General features: G+C 41.1%; 1 protein-coding gene across 3 annotated transcripts; it reads right to left on the bottom strand.

The window, feature by feature from the left end:
* Positions 1-2,048: 2,048 nt before the first annotated feature.
* Positions 2,049-27,849, bottom strand: SPATS1 (spermatogenesis associated serine rich 1). Of its 3 annotated transcripts, none has more exons than XM_023625031.2 (9): positions 27,638-27,849; positions 26,960-27,118; positions 22,306-22,453; positions 18,745-18,869; positions 17,276-17,437; positions 11,453-11,573; positions 10,783-10,845; positions 2,900-3,015; positions 2,049-2,649 (listed from the first exon to the last, which is right to left on the bottom strand). In XM_023625031.2, exons 2-9 carry the CDS (start codon positions 27,084-27,086, stop codon positions 2,621-2,623), a joined length of 891 nt encoding a protein of 296 aa, XP_023480799.1. In that variant the 5' UTR covers positions 27,087-27,118; positions 27,638-27,849; the 3' UTR covers positions 2,049-2,620. The 3 variants fall into 3 exon arrangements, with proteins under 3 accessions (XP_023480799.1, XP_001502518.1, XP_023480802.1); XM_001502468.5 differs by having other exon boundaries at positions 27,431-27,639; XM_023625034.2 differs by lacking the exons at positions 17,276-17,437; positions 27,638-27,849 and adding an exon at positions 27,431-27,542.

Raw genomic sequence — 27,849 nt, 5'->3', positions numbered from 1 at the left:
GGAATCATGCAGAATATTGATAAATCATTTGTGGAATTGTAGAAGTTTAATACCCTTATATCTTAATATTTTGATAGATTGCAGAGACTGTAGAAATAGTCTTCAAATTGTCTTCATTTGGCTTATTTGGACTTTAGTACCACTAGCTGTATAACATAATTTTCCCTCCAATCCACAGAGGCCATTTTTCTTTTTTCCTAGGATCTGAAATTAGAACTCCTTCTGTGCAATGTAAACTTGTTACTCTAATGAGTTTACTTGTAAATGTTGTGCACAGGTTGTTTCTGTTAAACCTGCAAGTTTCAGTTATGGGAAGTAAGAAATGAACACACACACACACACCCCCCCAGACATTTTTTTTTTTTTTTGAGGAAGACTAGCCCTGAGCTAACATCTGCTGCCAATCCTCCTCTTTTTGCTGAGAAAGACTGGCCCTGAGCTAACATCCATGCCCATCTTCCTCTACTTTATATGTGGGACGCCTACCACAACATGGGTTGACAAGCGGTGCCATGTCCACACCCAGGATCCCAACTGGCGAACTCTGGGCCGCCGAAGCAAACGTGCGAATTTAATGGCTGCACCACCTGGCCGGCCCCGTGCACACATGTTTTTATTTACCAAAGAACCTAAAGTGAGGAGGAGGGGATCTTCACATCTAACAGGTTCAACCTCTCTGTGCCTAGAAAGAAGAAAGGGCTGCAACAGCCATGAGACTCACATATTTTTCCCATTTGGCCTTTGTCTATGCCTTTAGTCACCCTGAAAACACGCATGCGTTCACACACACACTCATGTCCTGCCCGAAGTTGGCGGTGGAACTTTTCACCTGCCACTATTGGGAGTGCCATGGCATAAGACCTGGCCACTGCGGTGTGCCCACAGAGAACCCCAAACCCAGTGACAGTTGCCCTGATTTCCAGGGGATGGAATGTAGCTCTGCAACTCCAGAAGTTCAATCATTTAATAGTTTTCTTTTTTAAATCATATCTATTCTGGTTTGGAGCAGCATCTAGGAATTATATAGAACTCTTTGAAATCTGGAGATTGTTACACATTCTGCTGAAACTGTATTTTGGTTGTTTTTCTTAATACCTTGACTGTGTAGGACTCCTTCCCTCCAAAACAGCAGAGTACCTTCCAGAAGCACTTTCCTGCTCCACCTAGATAATCTCATCTGGAAATTCCTGCAGAACATTTTTTTGCATTTATATTGTGTTCTCCATTATCCACCCACACAAGTGGTTGCAGTTGACATTTTTTTATATTTTAAGTAATAGAAGCACAAAAAAATTATTTTTTTCAGAAGTTTATGTATTCGAGAAAATGTTGGCAATCTTTTTTTTTCCTTTTCTAAATTATTTGGTTGTATTTTCTTCTCTGGATTTTGTTGGGGATGGGGGTGGGTGTCACGTCCCAGGGGCAAGAGAATTAGCACAGAGGTTTGCTGATGTTAACCCAAGGAGTGGCCAGGCAGGTACAGTTGCTGGCAGGAGCCACCACGTTCTCTGCTGGTTAAAGAGCTGTAGGAACAGAGCACGAATGTACCGTGTTCTAAGCTGGCTTCACTGGCTTTGGCTGTGTCTGGAAACAACCTTTTGACAGGGAAAGAAATTGTGTCTCATGTCTCGGGCACTTTGAGTCTCAGCATGGGTCCCAGTTCTCTCTTTCCACTTTAAGGTTTGGGGGAGACCGGATCTGCAGCCTTCATTAGCCACCCAGTGGGGTCTCCTTAGGGCAGAAGGAGATCAGCTACGACCATGCCGAGAGTCATTGGTGTGAGCGCTGAGAGTCGCAGCCTCACTGTACAGGGTTGGCTTTTGTTCCCACCTTTGCCTCCAAATGCTCACTTCTTGCCCGATTGGTGAGAGGCCGTAAGACTCATGATTGGTGCTCGCTGCGCTCTCATCCTGCTTGGCTGTGTAGACAGACAATACCGAAGTGGCAATGGAGCTCCAGGGCAATAGTATTAATTAGCTGGTGGAGATCTAGACTTCACATTTTTCTGACATGTACCAAGTGCATAGTAGAGAAAATCTCAAAAGGTATTGATAAAATGAGAATAGTTTTACCAAAAATAATGAAAGTTCACATAATGTCTGCATTTTACAATTGATGTGAGGGCATCCTGAGAAAACTAAATTTAACTGAATAAAAGTGAATGTGGACAGTATACTAATAGTATAGCATTAATGTTAAATTCTCTGAATTTTCTATCTGTCTTCTGTTTGTTAGAGAATATCCCTGTCTTTAGGAGATACATACAGAAGTATGTACGTATGGAAGAGTAAAGGGTTATGATGGCTACCACTCACTCTCAAGTAATTCAGCAAAATAATAAGAGTAATAACATGAGAGAGAGAGAGAGAACATGCACAAATCTGGACAAATGTTAAGAATTGTAGGTGAAGGATATGTAAGTGTTTGTTCATTGTACGATTCTTGCAACTTATCTGTAATGTTGAAAGTTTTCCAAATACAAAGTTAACAAAAGCAAAGTACAGTGACTCCTCATCACAGTGAGGCATTAGATTTAAAACAGTCCCCCTGACAGAAGCAATCAGCTGGAAGAGGCTCTCCAGAGGACAGTCAGCGCATGCTTTGTGGGCCTGTTTCTGGCTCAGGATTGTCTTGTAAAGTCCAAAGAACCTGTGGAAAGAGGCACGGAGGTAAAGGTTGCGTTCCGTTACAAGACTAACAGTTCTCAACCAACACAGTCAACCGGCAGCACCAGCACGGCCGTGACATCTGCCTGAGGGACCACCTCGGGGCAAAAGACACCGTCCACTCTGGGAGAGGCTCTGCCTTCTCTGCTCTCCACTGCAAAGCCTCTCGAAAGCCTACTCTGCTAGGCTGGGCTCCAGTTTTTAATACTATTCTTTGAAGGCTCCTGACCCACCAGCAGTGAGTAAACTGTGTATCGAGGGGAACGCTGGCTGCCAATTGTCAAGCTCCTCAACTTCTCTTATCTCATTCTTCAGTCTGTTGGCCTTCTCCTTCACCCAGAAAGGCAAACTGTAGGAAGAAAACAACACCTTGCATTGGAGTTTGTCTCGTGCAAAATTCACAAACAGTGTCAGTGGACAAGGAGCTACATCCTCCAAAAGTAAGAATGCCTCCAATTTAGGACACCAGTGTCAAAATGAAACTCCACTCTAGTTGTTCATCATGTGCCCCCGCCCCAAACCCGGATCTCTTTTCTGCCCTTCTCTGCCCAGGAAGCTGACCCCTGCAACCTCATCTCCCTCACCCCTCCCTGCCAGCACCTTTGAACTGAGCTTAGCCAATGGGAGGCACCACAGGAGATCAGAAGGTGGGAAGAGTAGAGGTTGGGGTATTTCTTACCGAGCTCCTCCACTCCCTCCCTGTCTCCTGAGGTACCCAGTTCTGGCGGAGGCTGCATTCTCCACCTCCACAACTCGTTTCAGACAGCCCTTCTCCATCTCCCACTGCCCTGTGAACCAGGATCCCTCTTCCTGCTGCTCAGACCGAGGAGTAGTAAGAGCTTCCCACTGTTGGGTGCTTGGCCCTCTCAACCTGCCCACACATCTGTCAACAGTCCTTTCATGACACTGTCCTCAGAATCTCAGTGGAGTGTGCCTTCTGATTTCTGCTGGGACCTCAGCTAACAGACACCCAGCATCCTCCCAGCTCTGTCGAGATTTGAAAGGACTGCACTGTGTGTGTTCCAAGAGGTGCCAGGAAGTGTGACTCCTGGGATGAGTCACAGCCGGGAAATGAAGAAAGTTTTTAACTTTTGGCAGCTAGAATTTTCACACTTTTAGGGAGAAATGCATCTTGGTGGGGAAAATGCCCTGATACACCTGCTGGGGTAGGGAAGTGCCTGGAAGAAGGAAGAGGAGGATCACCACATAGTAACAGGTGGGAGTCAAGGTTATCATTTAAAGCTGGCAAACCAATAGTAGAAGCCCAAGTAAGAAAAGTAGGACAGAGGCCAGTCCCATGGCCTAGCAGTTAATTTTGGCACACTCCGCTTTGGTGGCCCGGTGCAGACCTATACCACTCATCGGTGGCCAGGCTGTGGCACCAACCCACGTACAAAATAGAGGAAGACTGGCACATATGTTAGCCCAGGGCGAACCTTCCTCATGCAAAAAGAAGAAAATTGGCAACAGATCTTAGTTCAGGTCAAACCTTCCCCAACAACAAAAAGAAAGAAAGAAAGAAAAGCAGGACAAAGAACAACATAGAAAAATAGTGGCATAAAGAGCCACTGGAACAAAAACACAAGCATTCCTAAACATCAAAGAAAATTTTTTTTAACTTTTGTTAAAGCAATCAAAGAAAACATTGAAAGGCTCATGGTAAATATAATACAATACACATAATAAATGTAACAAAGTATTATGATAGAAGTGAAATCAACTTTGTCAAATCAATAAATGCAAATAGCCTTAATTCACCTATTAAAGAAAAATATTTTCAGATTGGCTTACAAAGCAAAACCCAATTCTATGTCTAAGAGACATCTAAAACAAAGTGATTCAAAAGTCTAAAACTCAGGGGCTGGACCCGTGGCTGAGTGGTTAAGTTCGTGCGCTCCGCTGCAGGCGGTCCAGTGTTTTGTTGGTTCGAATCCTGGGCACGGACATGGCACTGCTCATCAAACCACACTGAGGCAGCGTCCCACATGCCACAACTAGAAGGACCCACAATGAAGAATATACAACTATGTACTGGGGGGCTTTGGGAGAAAAAGGAAAAAAATAAAATCTTTAAAAAAAAAAAGATATAAGGAACTTAAATTTAAAAAAAAAAAAGTCTAAAACTCAAAGAATGGGCAAAGGCATGTTAGTCAAATGCAAACAAAACAAAGAAAGAGTTGTAATCCCAGTATCTGCCAAGGTATAATGAAGGACAAAGCACTGAAGGAGAAAAAGAAAGATTTTTATAATGCTAATGGCTACAATTAACAATAAAGATAGAAACACACGAATATTTGAACACTTCAACTCTCAGTCCAAGCTAGGGCAAGTGGATGAAAATGAGCAAAGAAATATAGAGACTAAACACCATAATCAATAAGATAAATCTGGTGTTATCTAACTCTGTATCCTGATGACATAGAATACACTTTCAAATGCACGGGGGACAGTCCCAAAGTTGAGCGTAGGTTACATGGGAAAATTTGCTTAAATTTTTTAGATTACAAGGAAAAATTTGCTGAGTTCCATAAAATAAAAATAATGAAAACAATATTTTCTGATCATGTGATAAAAGTAAAAGTGAATTACAAAATAAAAATCAAAAAGCTCTTTCTCCTGGTAATTTAAAATCTCTCTATTAAGTAACTCTTTAGTCAAAAGGAAAATACCAACCCAACTTCAGAATTCATTAAAAATTAAAGATACTCTACATGTCAAAATGCATAACATTTTGGTAGTCAGAGGTACATTCATAGCCTTTAATATAGATATTAAGAAAAATTAAAGAATTTAAAGATGAATTAAACATCCCATTCAGAAAATAGGAACAAAAGGGGGCCAGCCCAGTGGTGTAGCAGTTAAGTTTGCACACTCTGCTTCCGCGGCCCAGGGTTTGCAGGTTCAGACCCAGGGCGTGGACACAGACCACCCATCAAGACATGGTGTGGCAGCATCCCACGTAAAATAGAGGAAGACTGGCACAGATGTCAGCTCAGCGAGAATCTTCCTCAAGCAAAAAGAGGAAGATGGCAACAGATGTTAGCTCAGGGCCAATCTTCCTCACACACACACACACACACACCAGAAAAAAAAATAAAAGTAAACCAAAATAAGCAGAAGGAAGGAAATAATAAAAATAGAAGCAAAGATTAATGCTTTAAAAACAGAGAAACAGTATGAAAAGAAAATAAATTTTTTAAAGCCGGTTTTAAAAAACACCAAGTAGACAAACTACTATCTAACGTAATTAAGAAAAAGGGGGATAAAGCCCAAACACAGAAGAAGAAATGATGAGGGAAAATCAACAATCAAAAGAGGAAATTTTTTAAATAAGACATTTTTGAACAATTTTATAAAAATAAATTTGAAAATCCAAACAAAATGGATAATTTTCTAGAAAGATTAAATATTCTAACGTTGATCTCAGAAGAGAGCAAGTTTGAACAGTCTGCTCCCGTGACTGGTTATAGACTTTTCACGGGGGCAGCTGTCAAAGCCCTGAGGAAGGGCTCCATGTCTCCCAGTTCTCTTATCAGCCACAGCACAGGACAATGTGCGATCTACAGTGTGCCATCCTTCTTAAAAAAAAAAAAAAAAAAAACTTACCTTTTTTAAGGAAAACCAGACTCTCTGGTATGCTATGATTTATACATGTAAAAACATATTTTCATTTGGAAAGCAATGTTCAAAAGCTAAAAAGTAGTTGGGTAGGGTAGTAGGACCCGGGCAATTGCTTTTTTCCTCCCCAACTTTATTGAGATATAATTGACATACAACATGGTGTAAGTTTAAGGGGTACAATGTGTTGATTTGATACACATGTATTATAAAACGATGACCACCATGGACTTAGCTATCACCTGTATCATGTCACATAATTACCATTTCTTCTTTGTGATGAGAACTTTTAAGGTCTACTCTCTCAGCGACATTCAAGTATGTAATACACTATTGCCAACTATAATCACCACACTGTGCATTAGATTCCCAGATTCCACCATTCTAGTCTCTGTTTTTATGAGTTCACCTTTTTTAGATTCCGCGTGTGAGATCACACAGTATTTGTCTTTCTCTGTCTGACTTATTTCACTAATCACAATGCCCTCGAGGTCCATCCATGTTATCATAAATGGCAAGATATCCTTCTTTATCATGGCTGAATAATATTCTATTATATATATATGAACTCTGTATATTAATATGTTATATATATATATCACATATTCTTTATCCATTCATTCATTGGCGGACACTTAAGTTGTTTCCATATCTTGGCTATTGTGTTGTAAATAATGCTGCAATGAACATGGGAGTATAGATATCTCTGAGATCCTGTTTTCATTTCCTTTAGAAATATACCCATAAGTAGAATTGCTGGATCATATGGTAGTTTTATTTTTAATTTTTTAAAAACTTCTATACTGTTTTCCATAGTGGCTGCACCAACTTACATTCCCACCAACAGTGCAAAAGAGTTCTCTTTTCTCCATGTGCTCACCAACACTCGTTATCTTGTCGTTTTGATGATAGCCATTCTAACAGGTGTCGCATGAGATCCCACTGTGATATTGATTTACGTTTCCCTGATGATTAGTGATGTTGAGCACTTTTTCATGTACCTGTTGGCCATTTGTATATATTCTTTGGGAATATCTATTCAGTTCCTTTGACCGTTTTTTTTCTTTCTTTGATAAGGAAGATTGGCCCGGAGCTAACATCTACTTTTCAATCTTCCTCTTTTTGCTAGAGGAAGATTGTCGCTGGCTATTTTGTATGTGGGATGCTGCCACAGCATGGCTTGATGAGCAGTGTGTAGGCCTGCACCTGGGATCCAATCCCATGAACCCCAGGCCACCAAAGCAAAATGCACAAACTTAATCACTATGCCGCTAGGCCAGCCCCACCCAATTTTTAATAGGATTGTTTGGGTTTTTGCTGTTGAGTTGTATGAGTTCTTTATGTATTTTGAATATTAACCCTTTATCAGACAGAAGACTTGCAAATATTTTCTCCCATTCCATATTCCCCCATATTCCATATTTACCCCATATTTTCTTCTAGGAGTTTTATGGTTTCAGGACTTACATTCAAGTCTTTAATCCATTTTGAGTTAATTTTTGTGTATGTCATTTAAGATAAATATTCAGTTTCATTCTTTTGCATGTGGCTATCCAGTTTTCCCAACACCATTTAATGAAGAGACTATCCCTTCCGTACTGTATATTCTTGGCTCCTTTGTTGTAAAATAATTGACCACACATGCATGGGTTTATTTCTGGGGTCTCTAATCTGTTCCATTGATCTATGTGCCAATACCACACTCTTTTGATTACTGTAGCTCTGTAATAAAATTTGAAATCAGGAAATGTGATGCCACCAGCTTTGTTCTTCTTTCTTAAGATTGCTATAGCTATTTGGGGTCTTTTGCAATTCCATACAAATTTTAGGATTGTTTGTTCTATTTATGTGAAAATGCCATGGGAATTTTGATTGGGATTGCACTGAATCTGTAGATCACTTTGGGTAGTGTGGACTTTTTAACATTATTAATTCTTCTAATCCATGAGCATGAAATATCTTTTCATTTCTTTGCGTCTTCTTCAATTTCTTTCATCCACATCTTATAGTGTTTAGTGTGCAGATCTTTTACCTCTTTGGTTAAATTTATTCCCAGGTATTTTATTCTTTTTAATGCTATCATAAATGAGATTGTTTTCTTAATTTCTCTTTCTGATAGTTCATTGTTAGTATTTAGAAATGCAACTGATTTTTGGATATTGATTTTGTATCCTGTAACTTTACTGAATTCATTCATTAGTTCTAACAGTTTTATGGTGGAATCTTTATGGTTTTCTAAGTACAATATCATGTCATCTGCAAAGAGAGACAATTTTAGTTCTTCCTTTCTGATTTGCATGCTTTTCCTTTTGTTTTTTGGGGGTTTTTTCCCCAATTGGTCTGTCGAGGACTTCCACTACCATGTTGGATACAAGCAATGAGAGTGGGCATCCCTGTCGTGTCTTGTTCCTGAAAGCTTTTCCTCTAAGATCCTCTAAGAGTATGATGTTAGCTGTGGGCTTGTCATATATGGCTTTTATTATGTTGAGGAACATTCCTTCTATACCCAATTTCTTGAGAGTTTTTATCATGAAAAAATGTTGAATTTTGTCAAATGCTTTTTCTGCATCTATTGAGACAATCATATGCTTTTTATCCTTCATTCTATTAATGTGGTATATCACATTCACTGATTTATGGACGTTGAACCATCCTTGCATCCCCGGAATGAATCTACTTGATCATGGTGTATGATCCTTTCAATGTACTGTTGAATTAGGTTTGCTAGTATTTTGTTAAGGATTTTTGCATCTATGTTCACCAGAGATATTAGCCTGTAATATTTTCTTGTAGTGTCCTTGTTTGGTTTTGGTATCAGGGTAATGCTGGCCTCATAAAATGAGCTTGGAAGTGTTCCTTCCTCTTCTATTTTTTGCAAGCATTTGAGAAGGATTGAAATTAATTCTTCTTTAAATATTTAATAGAATTAACCAGTGAAGACATTTGGCCCTGGATTTTTCTTTGTTGGGAGGTTTCTGATTACCGATTCAATCTCCTTACTTATAATTCGTCTATTCAGATTTATTTCTTCATGATTCAGTCTTATTGGATTGTATGTTTCTAGAAATTTATCAATTTTTTTTCTAGGTTATCCAATTTGGTGTATAATTGTTCACAGTAGTCTCTTATGATCCTTTGTATTTCTGTGGTATCAGTTGCAATGTCTCCTCTTTCACTTACAATTTTATTTGAGTCCCCTCTTTTTTTTCTTGGTTAGTTAAGCTAAAGGTTTGTCTATTTTGTTTATCTTTTCAAAGACCAGCTCTTAATTTTCTTGATCTTTTTTATCATCTTTTTAGTCTCTATTTTATTTCTTTTCACTCTAATCTTTGTTATTTCCTTTCTTCTACTAACTTTGGGCTTAGTTTATTCTTCTTTTTCTAGTTCCTTGAGCTGTAAAGTTAGGTTGTTTATCTGAGATCTTTCATTTCACTTAATGTAGGCATTTATCACTATAAACTTCCCTCTTAGAACTGCTTTTGCCTCATCCCATACATTTTGGTATGTTGTATTTCCATTTTCACCTGTCTCAAGGTATTTTTTTATTTATCTTTTGATTTCTTCTTTGACTCATTCGTTGTTCAGGAGCATGTTTAATCTCCACATATTTGTTGAAGTTTCTAGTTTTCTTCCTGTAATTGAATTCTAATTTCATACATTTGTGGTTGCAAAAGATACTCGACATGATATCTTCCTAAATTTATTAAGGCTTGTTTTGTGGCCTGGAAATTACTATTATTTTAAATATTCTAGAATAGTGTTTATAAAACATGTACAGTACAGATAGGAGAGGCCCTAATTACTTTCTTTAAATAATAATGCATAATGAAGGTATTAGAGCTCCCAACTGTGGAACAAAGGGCTTTTATTACCACTGGGCTTCAAGGTTTGGTCTCCCAGCTGAACTCTGACAGGGTTTGGGACACTTGCCCACTCTATTCATACTCGCATGAGACTTGTATTAGGAAGCGAAATTTTTTATACTGACACATATCTCTTTCTACATCAGACCCCACTTGGGCAAATAAATGAGGTTCAGAATGGAGCTGAGCTAAAATATGAGATCAGAGGAATGATACTTCCCTCAAATGCAGGAAAACTCCAACAGCTTTCTCTCTGCCTCTTCAAACTCTAACCATCCTCCCTGGCTGCACTCATTTAAGCATGTGTCTTTCTTTTCCAACAAACTCTTATGTTTTAGAAAGCAGGGACCTTGTCTTTTTGCTCTACATAAATCACCCATAGTGCATACCCAGCACACCACATGGCATCTGGTAGTGTGTCAATCACATCTGTTGAAGATGTGAGCAGCTCAGCTGCCAGACTCCACAGACACTTGCTCTTCAAGTGTCTCACCAAAAACTCTCTATACAAACTGCCCCACCCGCCTGCTGGGACTCAAAAGGTCCCTGTGTGTTGGGTGTCTATGAGCTCCTCCATTAAATAATTGATATTTCCATAAAGATAGGATAATGTAAAACATAGTGGGAGAACTCACTTGGGAATTTGTGGAAGAGGCTCAAGTGGAATAAATGTATCAAATTTCTTTTCATAAGGCACTCTGAAAAACAAAAGACAATCATAATATTGGGATGGCTTCTACAGCAAAGAGATCAATACATCATTATGTTCAGCAAAAAGTCTTATTTTCTGGTTTTAATTGTCACATGTGGGCTTCAAAACTGTAAAGGCCATAATTCTTACTATTTTTTATCATTTTTAGTAAACATCATTAAATCAAATATGATTAATTTTTCAAATTTCATTTTTAACATAATACACCAATTATTTTTCTTTTCATTTAATGACCATCCCTTGCCCCTCAATCACTTTGGTCTAAGTTTAGTTCCAAGTGTAAGTCAACCCAAATGGTAGTCACTAACCAAAACTCTGATTTGACATGAAATTGAAAAGACTTCAAACTTGTGGTAATAACAGTAGGGATAAATTTAACAGCCACTTTTTTGGAGTCAATATCCTGTTTATAATTTCAATTATACACGTGCATATGTGCACATACTAAGGAACTAGATATGGACTTTTTTAGGAATTTTCACCAACCATGTCTTGTTGAGATCTACCCCTTGTAAAATATAATTTATATGTAGCAGAGAAAGATACATTCCTCTAAAGTTAACTGAATAACCCTAGTATTAGCATACACTTACAGTGAAAAATTCACAGGTGGGAGAGTTGATCCTGCTTTGTGGAAGTCTTTACTCTGTTCTGGGTACATATATGGATTATCTCCAGGAGTTAACTTTGGGATTCCATTCCTGGGATCAATATCTGCAAGAGATGTTTAAAAAAAATCATAAAAAAGGCTGAAGATTATCCACAAATTTGCTCTAAGTATTGACATTACCATGGAAATAGGATAATTTACTGTTTTGTTATAAGGTATATACAGGTTTCTCAAAGTTCTGTTTGTGATTCTCTTACCTTGAGATGATGAGCATAAAAGTGCAATCCCGTGTTTGGGATATTTTCTAAAAGGTGTTGTTATGATTACCTCACCCTGGGAAAGAAGAATAGCTTAGGTTCGGATGTGATGTTTTGGTTTAAAATGAACAGTGAATCATAAGTCTGTCTGTAATGATGAACAAGAACTCTGCTTGAAATCTTTTCATTCCTGAGCATTAGTGCATTTTGAAGCCCTGAGTCCTGTAAACCTCTAGAAGTGACTGTCATCAGGGCTCTGCCTCTCTTGTTGGGTCTCAGGAGGAAATCGGCTAATGAGAGCCCCGCTCTTCCTTCTCCTTCAAGGCCTGGAGTAGTGCAGCAGCGGGAGGTAGCCTTCCCGGGGAAGAGGAGTCAGGAGAAAGTCCACTGCTGCAGAGCACACGCTGCCTACTCAGCCGATGCTCTGACGCCCAACTCAGCCCCTTCAAATAACCCAGGAAAAGTAACTAGTCACATAAGCTCAAAAAGAGCCAGCCTGGTGCAAGATGGTCATTTAAACCTGCACCTCTGATATTAGACCCATCTCCTAAGAGAACAAGCCTGGACTATGAGACTAACCAGCCTTGGGATCAGAGGCAGGGATGTGTGGCTGGAAGCACCACCTCCTTCTTGGAAGGAGGACACACCCAATGACAAACGCAACGTGTCATGACACATCCAATAACAGGCCTCTTCTTTTCCTTTTTAAATGCTTGTTTTCACATTGCTCAATTCAATTGTGCCCACAAGATACAAGCCAAAGGGAGTGCTAGGGCAGATTTTTGATAGGCTGTTTCCTACGTACTCAAATTCCTCTAGCTAACCCAGCAAAGCTGTCTACACAATAGGCAGAAGTGCCTGAGTTACTGGAGTTTTTAATTTTTACCTTTCTCTTTCAAAAGCTCTTTCAATAGCTAAGACTCTTCATCTAAACTTTTTATGAGCTCTTAAGTGTAGTGAATAGCATCAAATGCAGCCATGCATTGAGTGCCTGCTGGGTATGAGGTGCTGAGGAGTCAAAGCAAGGAGATGGAGCAACCCTATCTTTTGAATCCCAAGTCAGGGCACCAACAGGTAAAGATAAGGTGACAGCAAGAGGTGGCAAGAAGAGTTTGGACTTTGGAGGCAGTCAAGCCTGAGTGCGAATTACATTCTGCAGTTTCTAGTTCCGTGCCCTTGAGCTGTTTATCTAACTTCCCTAAGCCTTAGAATCCTCAATTATAAACTGTTTATCTCAAAGATCTACTTTGCAGAGTCATCATGAGTACTAAGTGAGCATAATCTGGGCACATACCCCGCACTCAAGAAATGGTAGTAGTTATTATTATTTGAAATGAGGACTAGGCTAATACCACCCCTCATCCCAATTTCTTTTAACCTGGAAAATACAACTGCCATTTAGCTAAGGTGTAAGCCACTCCCCAGGGAATCTTACGTAGCTGGGGAGACAAGACACATATATAAGGAGATTAAATAATACTATATAAGGTGGTAAATGCCGTACACTACACAACAGTAGTTCTAAGATTTTAGCATAAGTGAGAATCACCTAGCAAGCTTGTTAAAAATAGTTTCTTGGGTCCCAATGCAGGAAATCCTGTTTTAGGTCTGGAGTGGTTCCCAGAGCTAGTTTGTTGGTTGGTTGTTTGTTTGTTTGTTTGTTTTGCTGGGAAAGAGTTGCCCTGAGCTAACATCTGTTGCCAATCTTCCTCTTTTTTTTTTTCTTCCCCAAAGCCCCAGTCCGTGGTTGTATATCCTAGTTGGAAGTTGTTCTAGTTCTTCTATGTGAGCCGCCACCACAGCGTGGCAACTGACAGATGGGCGGTGTCATTCTGTGATCAGGAAGAGAACCCAGGCCATTGAAAACAGTGAGAGCTGAACTTTAAGCACTAGGCCATCAGTGCTGGTTCAAGAACTAGCATTTTTTACAAACTCTCAGGTTGAGTATGATACATGTGATCTGAGGACAACACTTAGAAATATACTACCGTAAAAGATCTCACAAGATAATGTCAGCAAGTAGAAAAAGAACCAATGGCTTATGTGTAAGTATAAGATGTTACTTTTAGGGAAAAATCTCCCAAACAACACCTCTGAGACAACATGTTTGTTTAAGCTCTTAGGTATAGTATGGAATCTACTAGGTACAACTTCTGAATATTCTACAAAAACAGGTATCAACCCAAAGTGCTGGCCACTGTGAATCAGTAAGCTGAGAGATTCATTACACATCGTGATCAATTCTAACGCTTGTTCGTGCTTTCACACAAACCATCCAATCTCCTGGATATAAAGACATTCAGGAGGAAGAAAATGGGATACACACACTGAAATCAGATAACCATATGAACAAGCAAACTGTTCACCAAGTAACATATTCTGCCCCATGTTTCCCCACCCCAATGCAGTTAGGTAGAGCCATGTTCTAAGCAATAGGCTGTGAGCAGAGATGATGTGTGTCACTTCCAGGAAGAAGCATTTAAGAGCTGATGTGTGACCCTCCAGCACTTTCTCTTTCTCCTGCTATGGCAACCTTAGAAGCTCGACGTTGAGCTGGAGAAGTCATGGGTGAAAGCAAAAAGGATCCCTGAGTCACTGCTTGCAAGGGAGCTGCCCTGCAGAGCTGCTGGATCCACAGGGGACTTTGCAAAAGAAAGAAGTAAACTTTGATGGTTAAGCAGATGAGATTTCAGGGATTGTTTGTTACTGCAGCAGAATCCATCCTATTCTGACTACTACAATATGCTACACTGTAGGCAGAGTTATACAAGAGATAAATTATGCTTTCAGATCTACTTCCCCTACAATCTATGATCATAGGCAGCCTTTTGTTCTTCCTTCTGTGGTAACAAATTAGGTCTTAAGGGAACTCCACCAATGGCCTGATCATAGCTGATGGGTTAGAGTCAACCATTAATTACATATATTTTGATTGATTTCTTTCCATAATAAATGTCTCAAAGTCCAGTTCAAAATGGCAACTGGCTGGCAGTCCCTGATGCTGCCTCTCCATCTTATCCAAGAAATAATGAGGGGGTAGAGAATTTCACAGAGGAAGAAGTGTCCAGTGTCAAGCTTAACAGTATCACGTGCTGCAACGAGATCAAGGAAGAGAAGAAATGGGGAAAAACCTGCTACATTTGATATTTCAACAACTGATTGCACAACATCACCTAAGAAGTAATCACACTAAAATGAATCAAATTTAGAGATCCAACATCAGTTTACAGGAAATACAAGGGACAAAAGAACTTGTTAAATGGTGCTAAGGGATGTAATCAGCAAAATCCTGACTGTTGCAAACTGTGCAGGACAAATGACCTAGTCTCTTCACCAAATAAATTGTAAGAAAAAAAGGGAAGGCAGACCTGTATGTTAAAGGGACTTAAGAGACATATCAACTAATTCTTCAGTGTGGACCGTGGTGCTGATTCAAACTATAAATATTTTTAAATTATGGCATTTGTGAGATAGCTGGATATTTGAACACCGAATGAATATTTGATGATATTAAGGAATTACTGTTAATTTTTTTAAGATGTGAGAATGGTATTGTGGTTATGTTAATAAAAATAACCCTTATCTATTAGAGGTAAATACTGATATATTTACAGATGAAATTATATGATGTCTGGAACTTGCTTTAAAATAATCCCTGGGGAAGAGAGGCAAAGATGAAACAAGATTAGCTACGTGTTGATACTTGTTGAAGCTAAGTGATGGGAACATCAGGTTACATTACGCTCTTCTCTCAACTTTGGCAGATCTTTGAAAATGTCCCTAATAAAAAGTTTTTCTCTTTAATAAAGGTAGAATAGAGATTGCCACTGGAGTGGAAGGAGGAAAGATGTTGTATTCAGGGAGGGGCCTATTGGCAGTTTCAAATATAAAGAAAATATTCTATTTCTTAACTGGAATGAGAAGCATAAAAGTGTTTGTGATATTTTATTCTATATCTTCAATAAATATTTCATAAACATAGCTTTGCGTTTATTCAATATTGACAAAAACCATAAAAGGAAGGAGAGAAGTAAAGGGAATAAAAAACACAAAATTCAGGACAATATTTACCCTTGAGTTAGAAGGGCAATAATGGGTTAGGGTTAGGATTTGGATCATCATGGTAACCCCATTTACTTTTGATAAATACTGGGAGCTGGCCCAGTTCTGGCCAGTGAGACACAGGTGGAAGGAAGTCTCCAAAGGACCATATGGGAAAACTTTTCCTTCCTTCTAAGAGCGGAAGGTAACCGGTGGGGCAACGCATCCGGTGGTGAAGCATAAATATATACTCATATGATCCCTGGCTTGATGGGCCACAGTGCATCATACTGTGGCCTCCCAGCGTTCCAGCTGTGAGAACTGTGCAGCTCTCCTGCTTGCTCTCTCTTTCTCTTTCTCACCCTCTCTCTTTCTTTCTCTCTCTTTCATTCTTTCTCTCTGTCCTAACCTCCACAGTCTTCAAAAGGCGCAGAAACGCAGCTATTCTTCCGCATCTCCTGGGTGGGTGAGACCCTGAGACTGGCTTTCTGCCCATACCTTGCCCACAGCTCTCACTCGTCTCCTGCTCAGAGTCAGGCCAGATGCTGCTTCATTCTGAGGCTCAAGGTCTTTGCCGAGCCACACTCTGAGGCAGAAGCCCCAGCTAGATTCACGTCTGATCAGCCAGTCGATTTTGATCTCAGGAGTTGGGTAGGATGTAGGACTCCTCAGATCCCTATCTCAGTGACTACTCTCCCACCTCCTCTAGTCTGGCTTTTCATGTATTCTCTAGCCAAACAAAAGCCTTAGTTGTCAAAACTATTTGTCTCTGCTATGAGTTTAAGAGTCTATTTTAAAACTCAAAAATGAGAACTTTCTATTTTTTCTTTGTATTCCTGCTACAGCAATCCTGTCCATCCCTGAATCAATGGCTGCCTCCTACACAGGTATTTCTGTAGAAGACCATGCTATAAACGGTCCCTTGGTACTCAGCAAATCTTTAAGGTCTTTTAATAAATCCACTATGGGTAGGTTGGTACAGAGAACTCACCAAGTGACAAACTAAGGAGATATATATATATTGATGATAGATGTTTATATATATAATATATACAAATGCTCATCTCAATTACCTTTAATTAAATAAGCTATAAAATAACATGCACTTGAGGCTAAAGTTTATGGGATATTTTCCCTATGAAGAATATAAAGTACAATTTACATGCATATGACAGGCAGCATCTAATAGAAACATAAATTATTTTCTTCAGACTTCAATGAAGGTTTCTATTAATAAGTGTCTGAGAGAACTTATCTGATGACTTAAATATCACATTAGCATTTTATGAAATTCTGAGAAAAATTAAAATGTGGATCAGCATATGTTGTGAGTTCTTTGCCAAACAGTGCAGCCTGCCAACCATCCCTTCCCTCTCCTATCCTCCTGGCTGCACTGGGGTGACACGGTGACCCCGCAGGGCTGCCCCAGCCACAGAATGCTGGGCCTGCAGAATCACGACGCAAGAGTATTTTCGGGCATTGCACAAAGTCCAGGAGGAAAACGTTACCATATTTCTTCCTCCCAAAGCACTTGTCCACTGTCCTCTCTGACACAGACCGCCTGTTGCTGAGGAAGACCCCGTTAAACAAGCACTGCTTTCCGACATGATAGGTGTGGATATTGCTGCTAAACCTCGGGTAAAATGTCCACTCAGGACGCTGCCCATCTTCTGCAAGACATCAGAAATCCTTCCATTAGCACTGCTCCCAGCCTCATAATGCAGCTGGATGACAAAAAAAGTTGTGAAAACTCCCCAGGCACGATCTAGCTGTGCATTTACCAGAGGGTATAAGTCCTTGGTTCTAACCCAGGGGCAGGGTTAACTTCTGTGGGACTAGGCACAAAGGGAAAGGAAATAGAGAGAAAGCTATCTAAGAGGCCTCTTTTTTTATTTTTCCTTTTTTTCCTCCTCTCCAAAAATAAAGCCAATTTTATGATTAGAAGTGACGTACGGGTTGGGAAGCTCAGACACAGCTTTACAAGTGCCTCTGATCCAACCTTCACTTTGATAAGCGTGTAGGAAGAACAGAACGCCCATCAACCAGGGATGGGCTGGGCCAACCACGGCATCTTACTGGATGGTCCACGGTGTTGGCAGCAACAATGGTACCCACACGCACTACAGTGACACAGGGAAATGTGTACATGTGACAATGGCAAGTGAGAAAGGCTGCTGTGAGGACTTGGGCTAGTTACTTGACCTCTCAGTGTCTCTGTTTCTTCATTTGATAGTTTCCCTGTAAAAATGCTCAAGTGGTCTTAAACAATAAAAGACCCCCTAAAGCTCTAGGGTTGCTTGAGAAACACCTGGGTTCCGCAGTGGACAAGAAAGAATGTGGGCTGTGGAGGCAGGCAAGTTTGGGCTCTAATCCCATCCCTCTACTTCCAGGCTACGTGTACACATACGGGTGACTGAATCCCTCCAGCCTTGGCTTCCTTCTGTGTAAAATGCGTAGGTCTCCATTAGCCATGTAGATCTATATGTATTGACACAGAAGGAGAGCCATGATCTATTTACTTTCAGTGAAAATAATTTGCATATTATTTCTTACCAGTGAAAATATGGTTGTATATTACAATCCATATATTTATAATGTATAATACATATATATACACACACACATACATACATATACATTTCAAAATTCTAAAAGAATATATATCAAACTCTTCACAGCTATGGGGCAGAAAGGGGATATTGTTGGAGAATATTGGAGAAGGTGTTTTATACTCTACATATTTCTTCACTATTTTAATATTTTGCTACAGTACTTTTATGGTTTCTATATAAAGATATTTTACTTTTGAAAGACATATAATGATAGCTCCCCAGCAGACTTGTGAGAACTAGAGATGAAGTGTGTCCCATGCCTGGCACTTAGTGGGTCTTCAGTGAACGGTGCCCAGCAGTATGGCAGACTTCTAAACAGTCCCTGAGCACGGAGGCGTGTGGAGGAAGAACTCTGACTTACTCACTTGTTTGCAACTTAAGCAGGCTGAATTCCTCAGGATATTTATCGTTTTGGATTTTAGGCAATGAGGTTTCAGATGAGTGATCAGAATGTGAGGAGGAGGATTTCTGAGCTAAATCTGCAGCACGCCTGGAAAGGGAGCAGAAGGATTAGATTCTTCCACGTGCTTAAATTGGTAGTTAGAACCTGATCTTACATCTTACACTAGAATTGCCCTCACGTGTGGGAACTAGGACGGCTCCTCTATAAAAGTCCATGAGCATATAATTCATTTATTTACAATTTGAGGAGGCTGAAACATATTCAAAAGATGCATGCTTAAAAACAATTTGGTGGTTCCTCAAAAAGTTAAATATAGAATTATCATATAACCCAGTGATTCCACTTCTAGGTATATACCCAAAAGAATTGAAAACAGATTCAAACAGGTACTTGTATGTGAATATTCATTGAAGCACTATCCATAATAGCCAAAAGGTGGAAACAACCCAAATGACCATTGACAGATGAATGGATAAACAAAATGTGGCATATACATACAATGGAATATTATTCAGACATAAAAGGGAACAAGGTTCTGATACATTCTACAACATGGATGAACTTTGAAAACATTACACTAAATGAAAGAAGCCAGACATCAAAGACCACATATTGGTGATTCCATTTATATGAAATATCCAGAACAGGCAAATCTACAGAGATAAAAAATAGATTGGTGGTTGTCTAGGGCTGTGGGTACAGGGAATATATAGGGGGATTGCTAAAAGGTACAGGCTTCCTTTGGAGGTGATGAAAATGTTCTACAATCGACTGTGGTAATGGTTACACAACTCTATGAATACAATAAAAACCATTGACTTGTACACTTTAAATGGGTGAATTATATGGTATGTGAATTATGTTTCAATAAAACTGTTACGGGGGCCAGCCCCGTGGCCTAGTAGCTAAGTTTGGGACACTTCGCTTTGGTGGCCCAGGTTCAGTTCCCAGGTGTGGACCTACACCACTCATCAGCAGCCATGCCGTGGCGGCGACCCACATACAAAATAGCAGGAGTTGGCACAGACGTTAGTTCAGAATGAATCTTCCTTAAGCAAAAAGAGGAAGATTGGCAACAGATGTTAGCTCAGGGCAAATCATCCTCAGCAAAAAAAAAAAAAAAAAAAACTGTTACAAAAAAGATGCATGTTCAATAAAATCATTAAATGGAAATAAAAAATCAATAAGTACAAAGAGAAAAGGAAGAAATAATCAAAAACAAACTTAGACTGGAATGGTTAAGAACAGAACACTATGTTTAGTGCTGAACTTCCTGGCAGTTAAAAGGGCCTACAACAAACTACCGTGGGTGTCAACAGAAAAAGCAAGCACTTCTGGTTTAAATGGCTTTGCATGTGATAGATGGCCTTGGACAATGATAGCCTGACAATGTTTTCAGGTATAGTTATCTGTTAGCAAGTCATAGGATCTTTTTTCATATTATTGCACCACTCATATCTGAATAGCTTCAAACCAACGGCATATGGCTTGTCTCGTTTGCTGTGATGTAGGTGGGGCCAATAGAAGCATTTCCACTAGAAAAGAAATGGACCCTCAGAGAAATACAGGTAGACAGGGTCAGAGCAGGATCTGCAGTCTAACTCTATGTCGCCTAAAAATCATAAAGAACCCTAGTTCAGTAACTCACAAGTCTTGTATAGCTTGATCTCCAGTTTTAAATGTTTATTTAAATGTCTATTTCTACGTTTATATCGATACTAATATATCGATACTCTCTGAACTTTTGCAGTGTGCAGACAGAGCAAAATGCGACAACTCAGGGCCCCCCCCCGTTCAGAACATATCAGAACTTTGACACTGGGGTGAAATTTGTCTCTCCTAAATGTTCTTTAAAGTCTTTGTTGAACAAACTACATAGAAAAGATTGCAAGGATAAGGGAAGCTTTCCAAAAAACTTTCGAAGTATCCGCCTACTTTGTTTACACAGCAAACATTTATCTGAGGACATTTTGTGGCAGGTGTTCTTCTAGACACTGGGGGTCCAAACCCGGTCCCTGCTCCCTAGGAGCTCAGGGCCGACGGGGAGAGGACGTGACAGACAAACAGGTGGCTGTGGAAGAGTGGGCAAATGTGAAGTGGGGAAAAAGCAGGTTTTATAAAAAAGAAGTACAATATGATCTTAATTGTGTAAAATAAATATATATTTATATGAATAAGAAAGAAATAGATTTTTTCTTATGCATATAAAAAAGTAACATCTAAATGGTAACACTGATTCTCTAAGAGGTGGATTATTGTGATTTTTATCTTTAATACTGTTTGCAAATTTCTACGATGAACTTAGATTACTTTCATTATGACACAAATTGTTAGAAAAAGGTTTTTGTTTTTGTTTTTTGAGGAAGATTAGCCTTGAGCTAACTGCTACCAATCCTCCTCTTTTTGCTGTGGAAGACTGGCCCTGAGCTAACATCCATGTCCATCTTCCTCGACTTCATATGTGGGACGCCTGCCACAGCATGGCTTGCCAAGCGGTGCCATGTCCACACCTGGGGATCCGAACTGGTGAACCCCAGGCCGCCGAAGAGGAATGTGCACACTTAACCGCTGCACCACTGGGCCAGCCCCAGAAAAAGGTTTTGAAAACTTTTTACTGTAAAAGAAATATAAACAGAGAAAAGTATATGAAAAATAAATACAGTTTTACAAATAATTATAAAGCCAGCATCTAGGTCAAGAAATAAAACATGGGGGCCGGCCCCATGGTGTAGTGGTTGGGTTAGGCGTGCTCTGCTTTGGGGACCCGGATTTGCAGGTTTGGTGCAGACCTACTCCACTCATCAGCCACACTGTGGCAGCAACCCACATACGAAATAGAGGAAGACTGGCACAGATGTTGGCTCAGGGCTAATCTTGCTCAACCAAAAAAAGAGGAGGATTGGCAACAGATGTTAGCTCAGGGCGAACCTTTCTCAGCAAAAAAAAAAAAAAGAAGAAAGAGATTCTAAAAAATAAAATGAAAACACAAAAAATTTTGAAATAAAAGAAAAGAAACAAAACATGGCCAGCCCTCCCCTCCCACTCCCCAGAAACCATCTGTGTCTCCCTTTCCTGGAGAGGTAACAGCTGTCCTGACTCTGACTCTCATGGTAATCATTTCTTTGCTTTTCTTTAAGACCTCCTACATACATACGTATGTATGTATTCCAAAAAATATAGTTTAGTTTCACTTGCTTTTGAACTCCACAATAGCAAGCACTTGCACAGCACTTAGGGTATGCCAGGGACTCTTCTAATCACTTTACATTTATTAACTCATTTAAGCCTCACAACAATCCTCTGAAATATTATCCCCATTTTGCAGATAAGAAAACTGAGGCCCAGGGAGGTAAAGTAATTTGCCCAAGTTCACACAGATACTAAGTGGCAGAGCTGGGATTTGAACCAGCTCTTCGATTGGATCCATGCTCTTGACACACACGTCATTCCACCTCTCAGACTGTTGGCTCCCTGGTCAGAATTTACCCCAATGTTTAAGGCCCTCCACTGGACCCTTACTTACTCTAGGTGAACAGACACTCTGCAGGGGCCTGGGGGCTCACTGACACCCAGACCTGTTTCAACAGAAGACGAGGGGCTGACGCTTCTGCCAGAGGATGGTGTGTTGGCAAAGCATCCGTTAGATCCCAGAAAATCATTGTGTTTAGTACCTGCAACACACAGGTATCACCATTTGATTACATCAATAAAAAATACCTTCCATTCTATCTTGTTCCCTAGATCATAAATAATTTATTTTTTTAAAAAAACAGCTAACACTTGTTTGACCATTTACTGCCCACTAGGGATTGTGTTTACATCTTATACACATTATCCCATTTAATTCTCCTAACAACCTACAGACGTAGGTATTACTTATCCTTCCATTTTACAGATAAGGAAACTGAGGCTCAGAAGGTTAAGCAACTTGCCTAAGATCACATAGAAAATAACCATCTCAGTCCAGATTTGATCACAGTTCTTGTAACACTAAAATCTAAAACCCTAACCACTATGCTAGACTGCTTGCCTCTGCCTGTAGTCTGCCTAGTCTGAACTAAGCGTAAGAGAGAATCTGAATCGAGCTTTATATCACTGTATGTTGTATTGAGCATCTCAACACAATTTTCCAAAGGATGTCTTCATAGAAAGACTAATGAATACCGCTGGTGATTGTAAGCCAAGGACTGTCTTTGGTTCAGAAATTGCTATGGGTTCCCCTCCCACTGCAGTGCCGTCATTCATTCATATACACATCTTCCCCACAGACTAGGTCTCATTCACCTTAGTAACACTCAGAACAGTGCCTGCCACAAAATAGATGTTTGAGTTAATAAATGAAAAAGAATTATAACTCCCCGACCACCCACAATGACAAGGAAGGGAGTCCTGGAAGCCAGTGACTGTCAGAGAAGCGCCCGCTCTCTTCACTCTGCTATATAGTTACTGCTTCATGAAAGTCGATCTGCCTTCTCATCATTTTACACAGTGTGTGCCTTGTCCAGTCACTTAAAAAAATGTCAGATGGATGGATATCACATTTCCTTACACACAACTTCATAGAGCTTAGATGCTCAACAGACACAATGTAACCTTTGGTTATAAGAAAATTATAAGACACAAGAGTCGCTCAGACTCTGACTCTTGAGTACAATTGTGGGCTGCCCACTGCTCCACCTCTGCAGCATCGTGCTTCGCCTGGACACGGTTTATATCACGTGCACTCTGCAAATTCCCACCATCCTTCAGCGAGACTGCTCCTTAGACAATTTTTTATTTATTTCTTATCAACTCCCTCTCAAATTCACACAGCAAGTGAACCATATCCTTTTCTCTCTTGTCAAGTCCCAATCCTATCACCCAACTCTTTACTCTTGACGACTTTGCCTGGGACTCTACAAAGTTGGAAGGCCAGCACAGCTACTTCCCCCTCACGGTCTCCCCATTCTGGGGCTTCTCAGGGTATGGCCTAAGGCCTGTCTGCATCAGAACTATCTGAGACACCTGTTAAAAATATAGATTCCCAAATCCCATTACAGACCTATGGAATTAGAACCTCTCTAAGTGAGGCCTGGGGACCCACATTTCAATGTTTCCCTCCCCTCGTTGCACTGAGGCTCACATCTGGCTGTGATTTTCCTCCTCTTCAAGTCCAGCTCCATCCCTGCACTGCAGTCTACCCCATCCTGCTTCCTCATTCCAAACTGCACAGAATTCCCTGCATTTGCCCCGTCATGAGAGGCATCTTGAGGCACTTGTTCAACATGCAGATTCCAGCGCTCTGACCCAGACCTACAGGGAAGCCTCCCAGGTGATTCTCAGAGCCAGTCAAGCGTGGGAAGAGCTATTCTAGAGCATGCCACAGAGCCTAGAGCAGCCCCAGGTGCAGTGAGGGTTAACGGATTGCTGGAGGTGTGAGTAGTTGGGATGGAGTAGAGCCCAGTGGAGGGGGCGAGAAAGGGGCAGAGCCGTGAGGAGGAGAGCACAGGTCCCCAGGAGCCAAAGGAGTAACCACATATCCTGAGCCACAAAAGTAGTATCACAAAAATAACATAGACCACACTCTGACCACAATGCCCTACAGCTAGAAATCAATAAGAAGAAGACAGCCAAAAAACATCTACAAGAGCTTGAAAACTCAAACCACACTTCTAAATATTTCATATAAAAGAAGAAACCATAATGGAAAGCATGAGGTGCTTAATGGTCATTGATATTAGTACTATATATCGAAACTTGTTGGAGGCAACTAAAGCAGTAATTAGAAGCTAAAGCCTTAAAAGCACAGGCTGTATTTCACCAAATGTAAGACACCATCAATTGTAATAACATTATTATTTGATGTGCCACAAAGAACAAAGGCTGCCAGTTAAACTATGACACAATGCCTTATCACTTAGAATTTTTATCTTATACCTACTGAAGCACTCTTTTAGACTTACTACAGATTTTAATCACATATCACTTATGTGCATATACAAAGAAGAAAAATATAAGAAACAAATTCGTTAGGGCATTCTTAAACCTTATTCATATTCAAAAGTCCGTTACTGAATCACTTTTCAACTCAATCACTGATGTCCACGCTTTCCACCTAAACTGACCTCAGTGCAACAAGAACACAGGTGATGTAGCATTTCTTAAATGAGCTCTCCTCTATTGCTTCTGGAATTTTCTTCCAAGCCACAGACGCATGTTCCGCATTATTAAGCGCTCATACAGCAAAGTTTGTGACAACTGCTTCACATCTGCTGCTGGGCCCACAGCCCTGGTAAGACCAACCCAACTTCAGAGATGCAAACCATGAAAAATGTCCGTCCTAGAATTGCCGTTGTGTAGAGTAACATCAAGTTACTTTAAGCAAGTCAATTACCTCTCCACGCCCAGCTCCCGCCACCCGCCCCACCTCTCTCTCTAGCTCACAAGGCTGTGGTGAGGAGCAAATCAGCTAAGCTACCTCCTTCTTGAGTCACCATCTACCATGATAATTGTTATTCGAATGCAATAAATGTCCAGTAAGCTATAAGACAGAAAATTCTAACAAGTTGCTAAAACTATGCGATAAGAAAAGACGATCCAACCAAAAGGACAAAGAGAAAATCCTGGTGACTAGAAAGGAATTCAGGGAGAAAAGGAGAGTTTAGAAGAAAGTCTGTTTCCTTGGTACCATCTGTGGAAGTCACGATAATTATTTCCATTTCTCTAGGCAGGAATAACACCTTACATAACCAAGGCACTTTCACACACTTGTCCTCTGAGCTGGTTTAGACAGCAGCACTGTCTGGCAGGGCGAGAATAACACATGGAGCCAACTTAGCTTAATGTGGATACTCTTCAACCAAACACTCAGTTTCCCACCCCTGCTTCTCTGCTCAACAAACAAAGGATGTAGGATGGTGGTGTTTAACCCTTCTTTGGATCACAGACTCCCATGAGAAGTGATGAAAGCAATGAGCCCTCCTTGTGGGTGCACAAACACCCACAGGTGCATACATCTTCAACGGGCTCGTGGAGCCCCTTCCTTCCTGAATAGCCATGGACTCCATGTCAAGCTGAGCTCAGATGTGGTCTCGTGAGTGGACACACCTACAGAGCTGAAAAGGAAGCCATGGATCTTCAGTATATCTGGTCTGGGTTGGGGGGGGGAGGTGTGTCTCAGGGGCTGAGGCTCTTCCAGTATCCCTAACTTAGACACATAAAGCCCCTCTACCCCACCCTTAAAACAGCAGCTCCCTCCTCTATCCCAGATCAACCTAGAAACTGCGGAAAGGTCTGGGGCTTAAAGTTAGCATCCCAGAACCTTTTTCTCCTTGCTGACCTAGCCATGTTGGGCAATTAATACTACTAAACTGGCCCCGGCTTGTAGGCAGGTGTGGGAAGTCATACCTCCCTCCTCTCCCTGCACTTGTGAAGGAGAACGAGGAGATCGCAGACCCGGAATACGGAAGACCAGGGGCCAAGCTAAGATCTCATGGGGCACAGACGCAATATTCTACAATCTTTTTTCGCAGCATGTAGGCCACTCATCAATAACAGGCAGATGTCAACCTGGGCATATACGCACTCCGAGGTTTTCTGAGAGACTGTGGCTGTTCTGCTCCATGACACTGTTCTCTAAAGGCAAATGTGTCCCTAAACATCCTCCTCAGCCTTAAGGACCAGTTATGGAGCTACCATCCATTAGATAATTTAAACCTTTCCTTAAAGCGTTCACAATTTCCACCTGAGTTGTCCCAGCCAATAAACAGTACCACAAATCTACCAATACAGAAGCAAAGAAAAAAATAAAGGGCAGGCACGGGCTGTGGAGACCCGAAGACTGGGGTCAAATCCCAGCTTCACCATTTATCTCCTGAAGCGCTGGGCAGATCAAACCTCTGGCTCCCTCTGCTCATATGTAATAAATCTCTCGGGCTGGTATGAGATCCAGGGAGGTATTTTATGAGAATCTCTGATCTGATGCTGCAATCTGCTTTATCAGACTTGAAGTTAATACAGACATAAGCTGTATTATGTATATAATACATAATATAGACATAAGCTACTATTCAAGCAGTTCTTTTTATATGCCCCCAAACAAGCCTCCCTTTAAACTTCAAGTGGTGCCTCCTGGCTCTAGTATACTTGGATATTGGGACCAGACCCACAGCCAGTCCTCCTGATTTCTTGAACTCAACTGTATCTCCTCTCCGCCATGGTCATGCCAGAGTCTCCCTTCTCTGGAGCCTTCTCCAGCTCTGTGCAGCAGGTCACTCTTGAGATGGAGGGGACACGGCAGCCCCGTGGACCGTTCCCCGTGTACATGGACTCATCTAATCACGTGTTGATTTTAAATACTAAAAGCAACGGGAGACAAAGAAAAGATCTTTGTAAGAAAGGCTTCAAACAAAGCAAATAGACACTCCACAAGCCATTGGAAGTCAAGAGGGCTGGGTTGACCTCAGAGATTCCCTCCCTCTCCCTATCCGGGCGTTTCTTGGTTTGGAGGCCCCCAGAGCTCGCGTGGGTCTCGGCCCGCAGCCCGAGCAGTGCTCACTGCGCGGCCCATCCAAGGTGCTGCTTCCCTCCCACCTCTGGTTGTTCCCACCCCTTCCCCCAGGCTCTACACTCGGAGGCCTCCAAGGAGGACGCAGCGGAGGTCAACGCACCAACCGGCCCCCAAACTGCCGAATACCGGCCCGAGGAACCGAGATCCAAGGACGAGAGGGAGGGCGCCGCCGCCTGCTCCTCCCGCGGAGGCGCGTTCCGGGGTTGCCGGGACACCAGCCCCAGCAACGCGCGGCCGCTGCTTCCCGCCAGGCCGCCCTTCGCGGTTCTCCTCCCTCTGCATCCTGGGGCTCTCTGGCCCTCCGCACCTGATGGAGTCTTCTGAAGGGGCAGAACTAGAGGCTCCAGCCATGGCGGGGCGTTGTGGGCAAGGACCGCTGGAAAAACTGCTTCATGTTTCTGGATTTTTTTTTAAAGAGTTGTGGTTCTTCTCCAGGCAATTTTCTTTATGGGAACTGTAGCCTCTGGTGGCAGTGAAGGATGAGCCCTCCACAAGGCTTGCAGATGCCTGCTTATAATT

The sequence above is a fragment of the Equus caballus genome, chromosome 20, assembly GCF_041296265.1.
Source record: "Equus caballus isolate H_3958 breed thoroughbred chromosome 20, TB-T2T, whole genome shotgun sequence".
Lineage (NCBI taxonomy): Eukaryota > Metazoa > Chordata > Mammalia > Perissodactyla > Equidae > Equus > Equus caballus.
The sequence above is the reverse complement of the archived record's forward strand: the minus strand, read 5'-3'. Positions and strand labels throughout refer to the sequence as shown.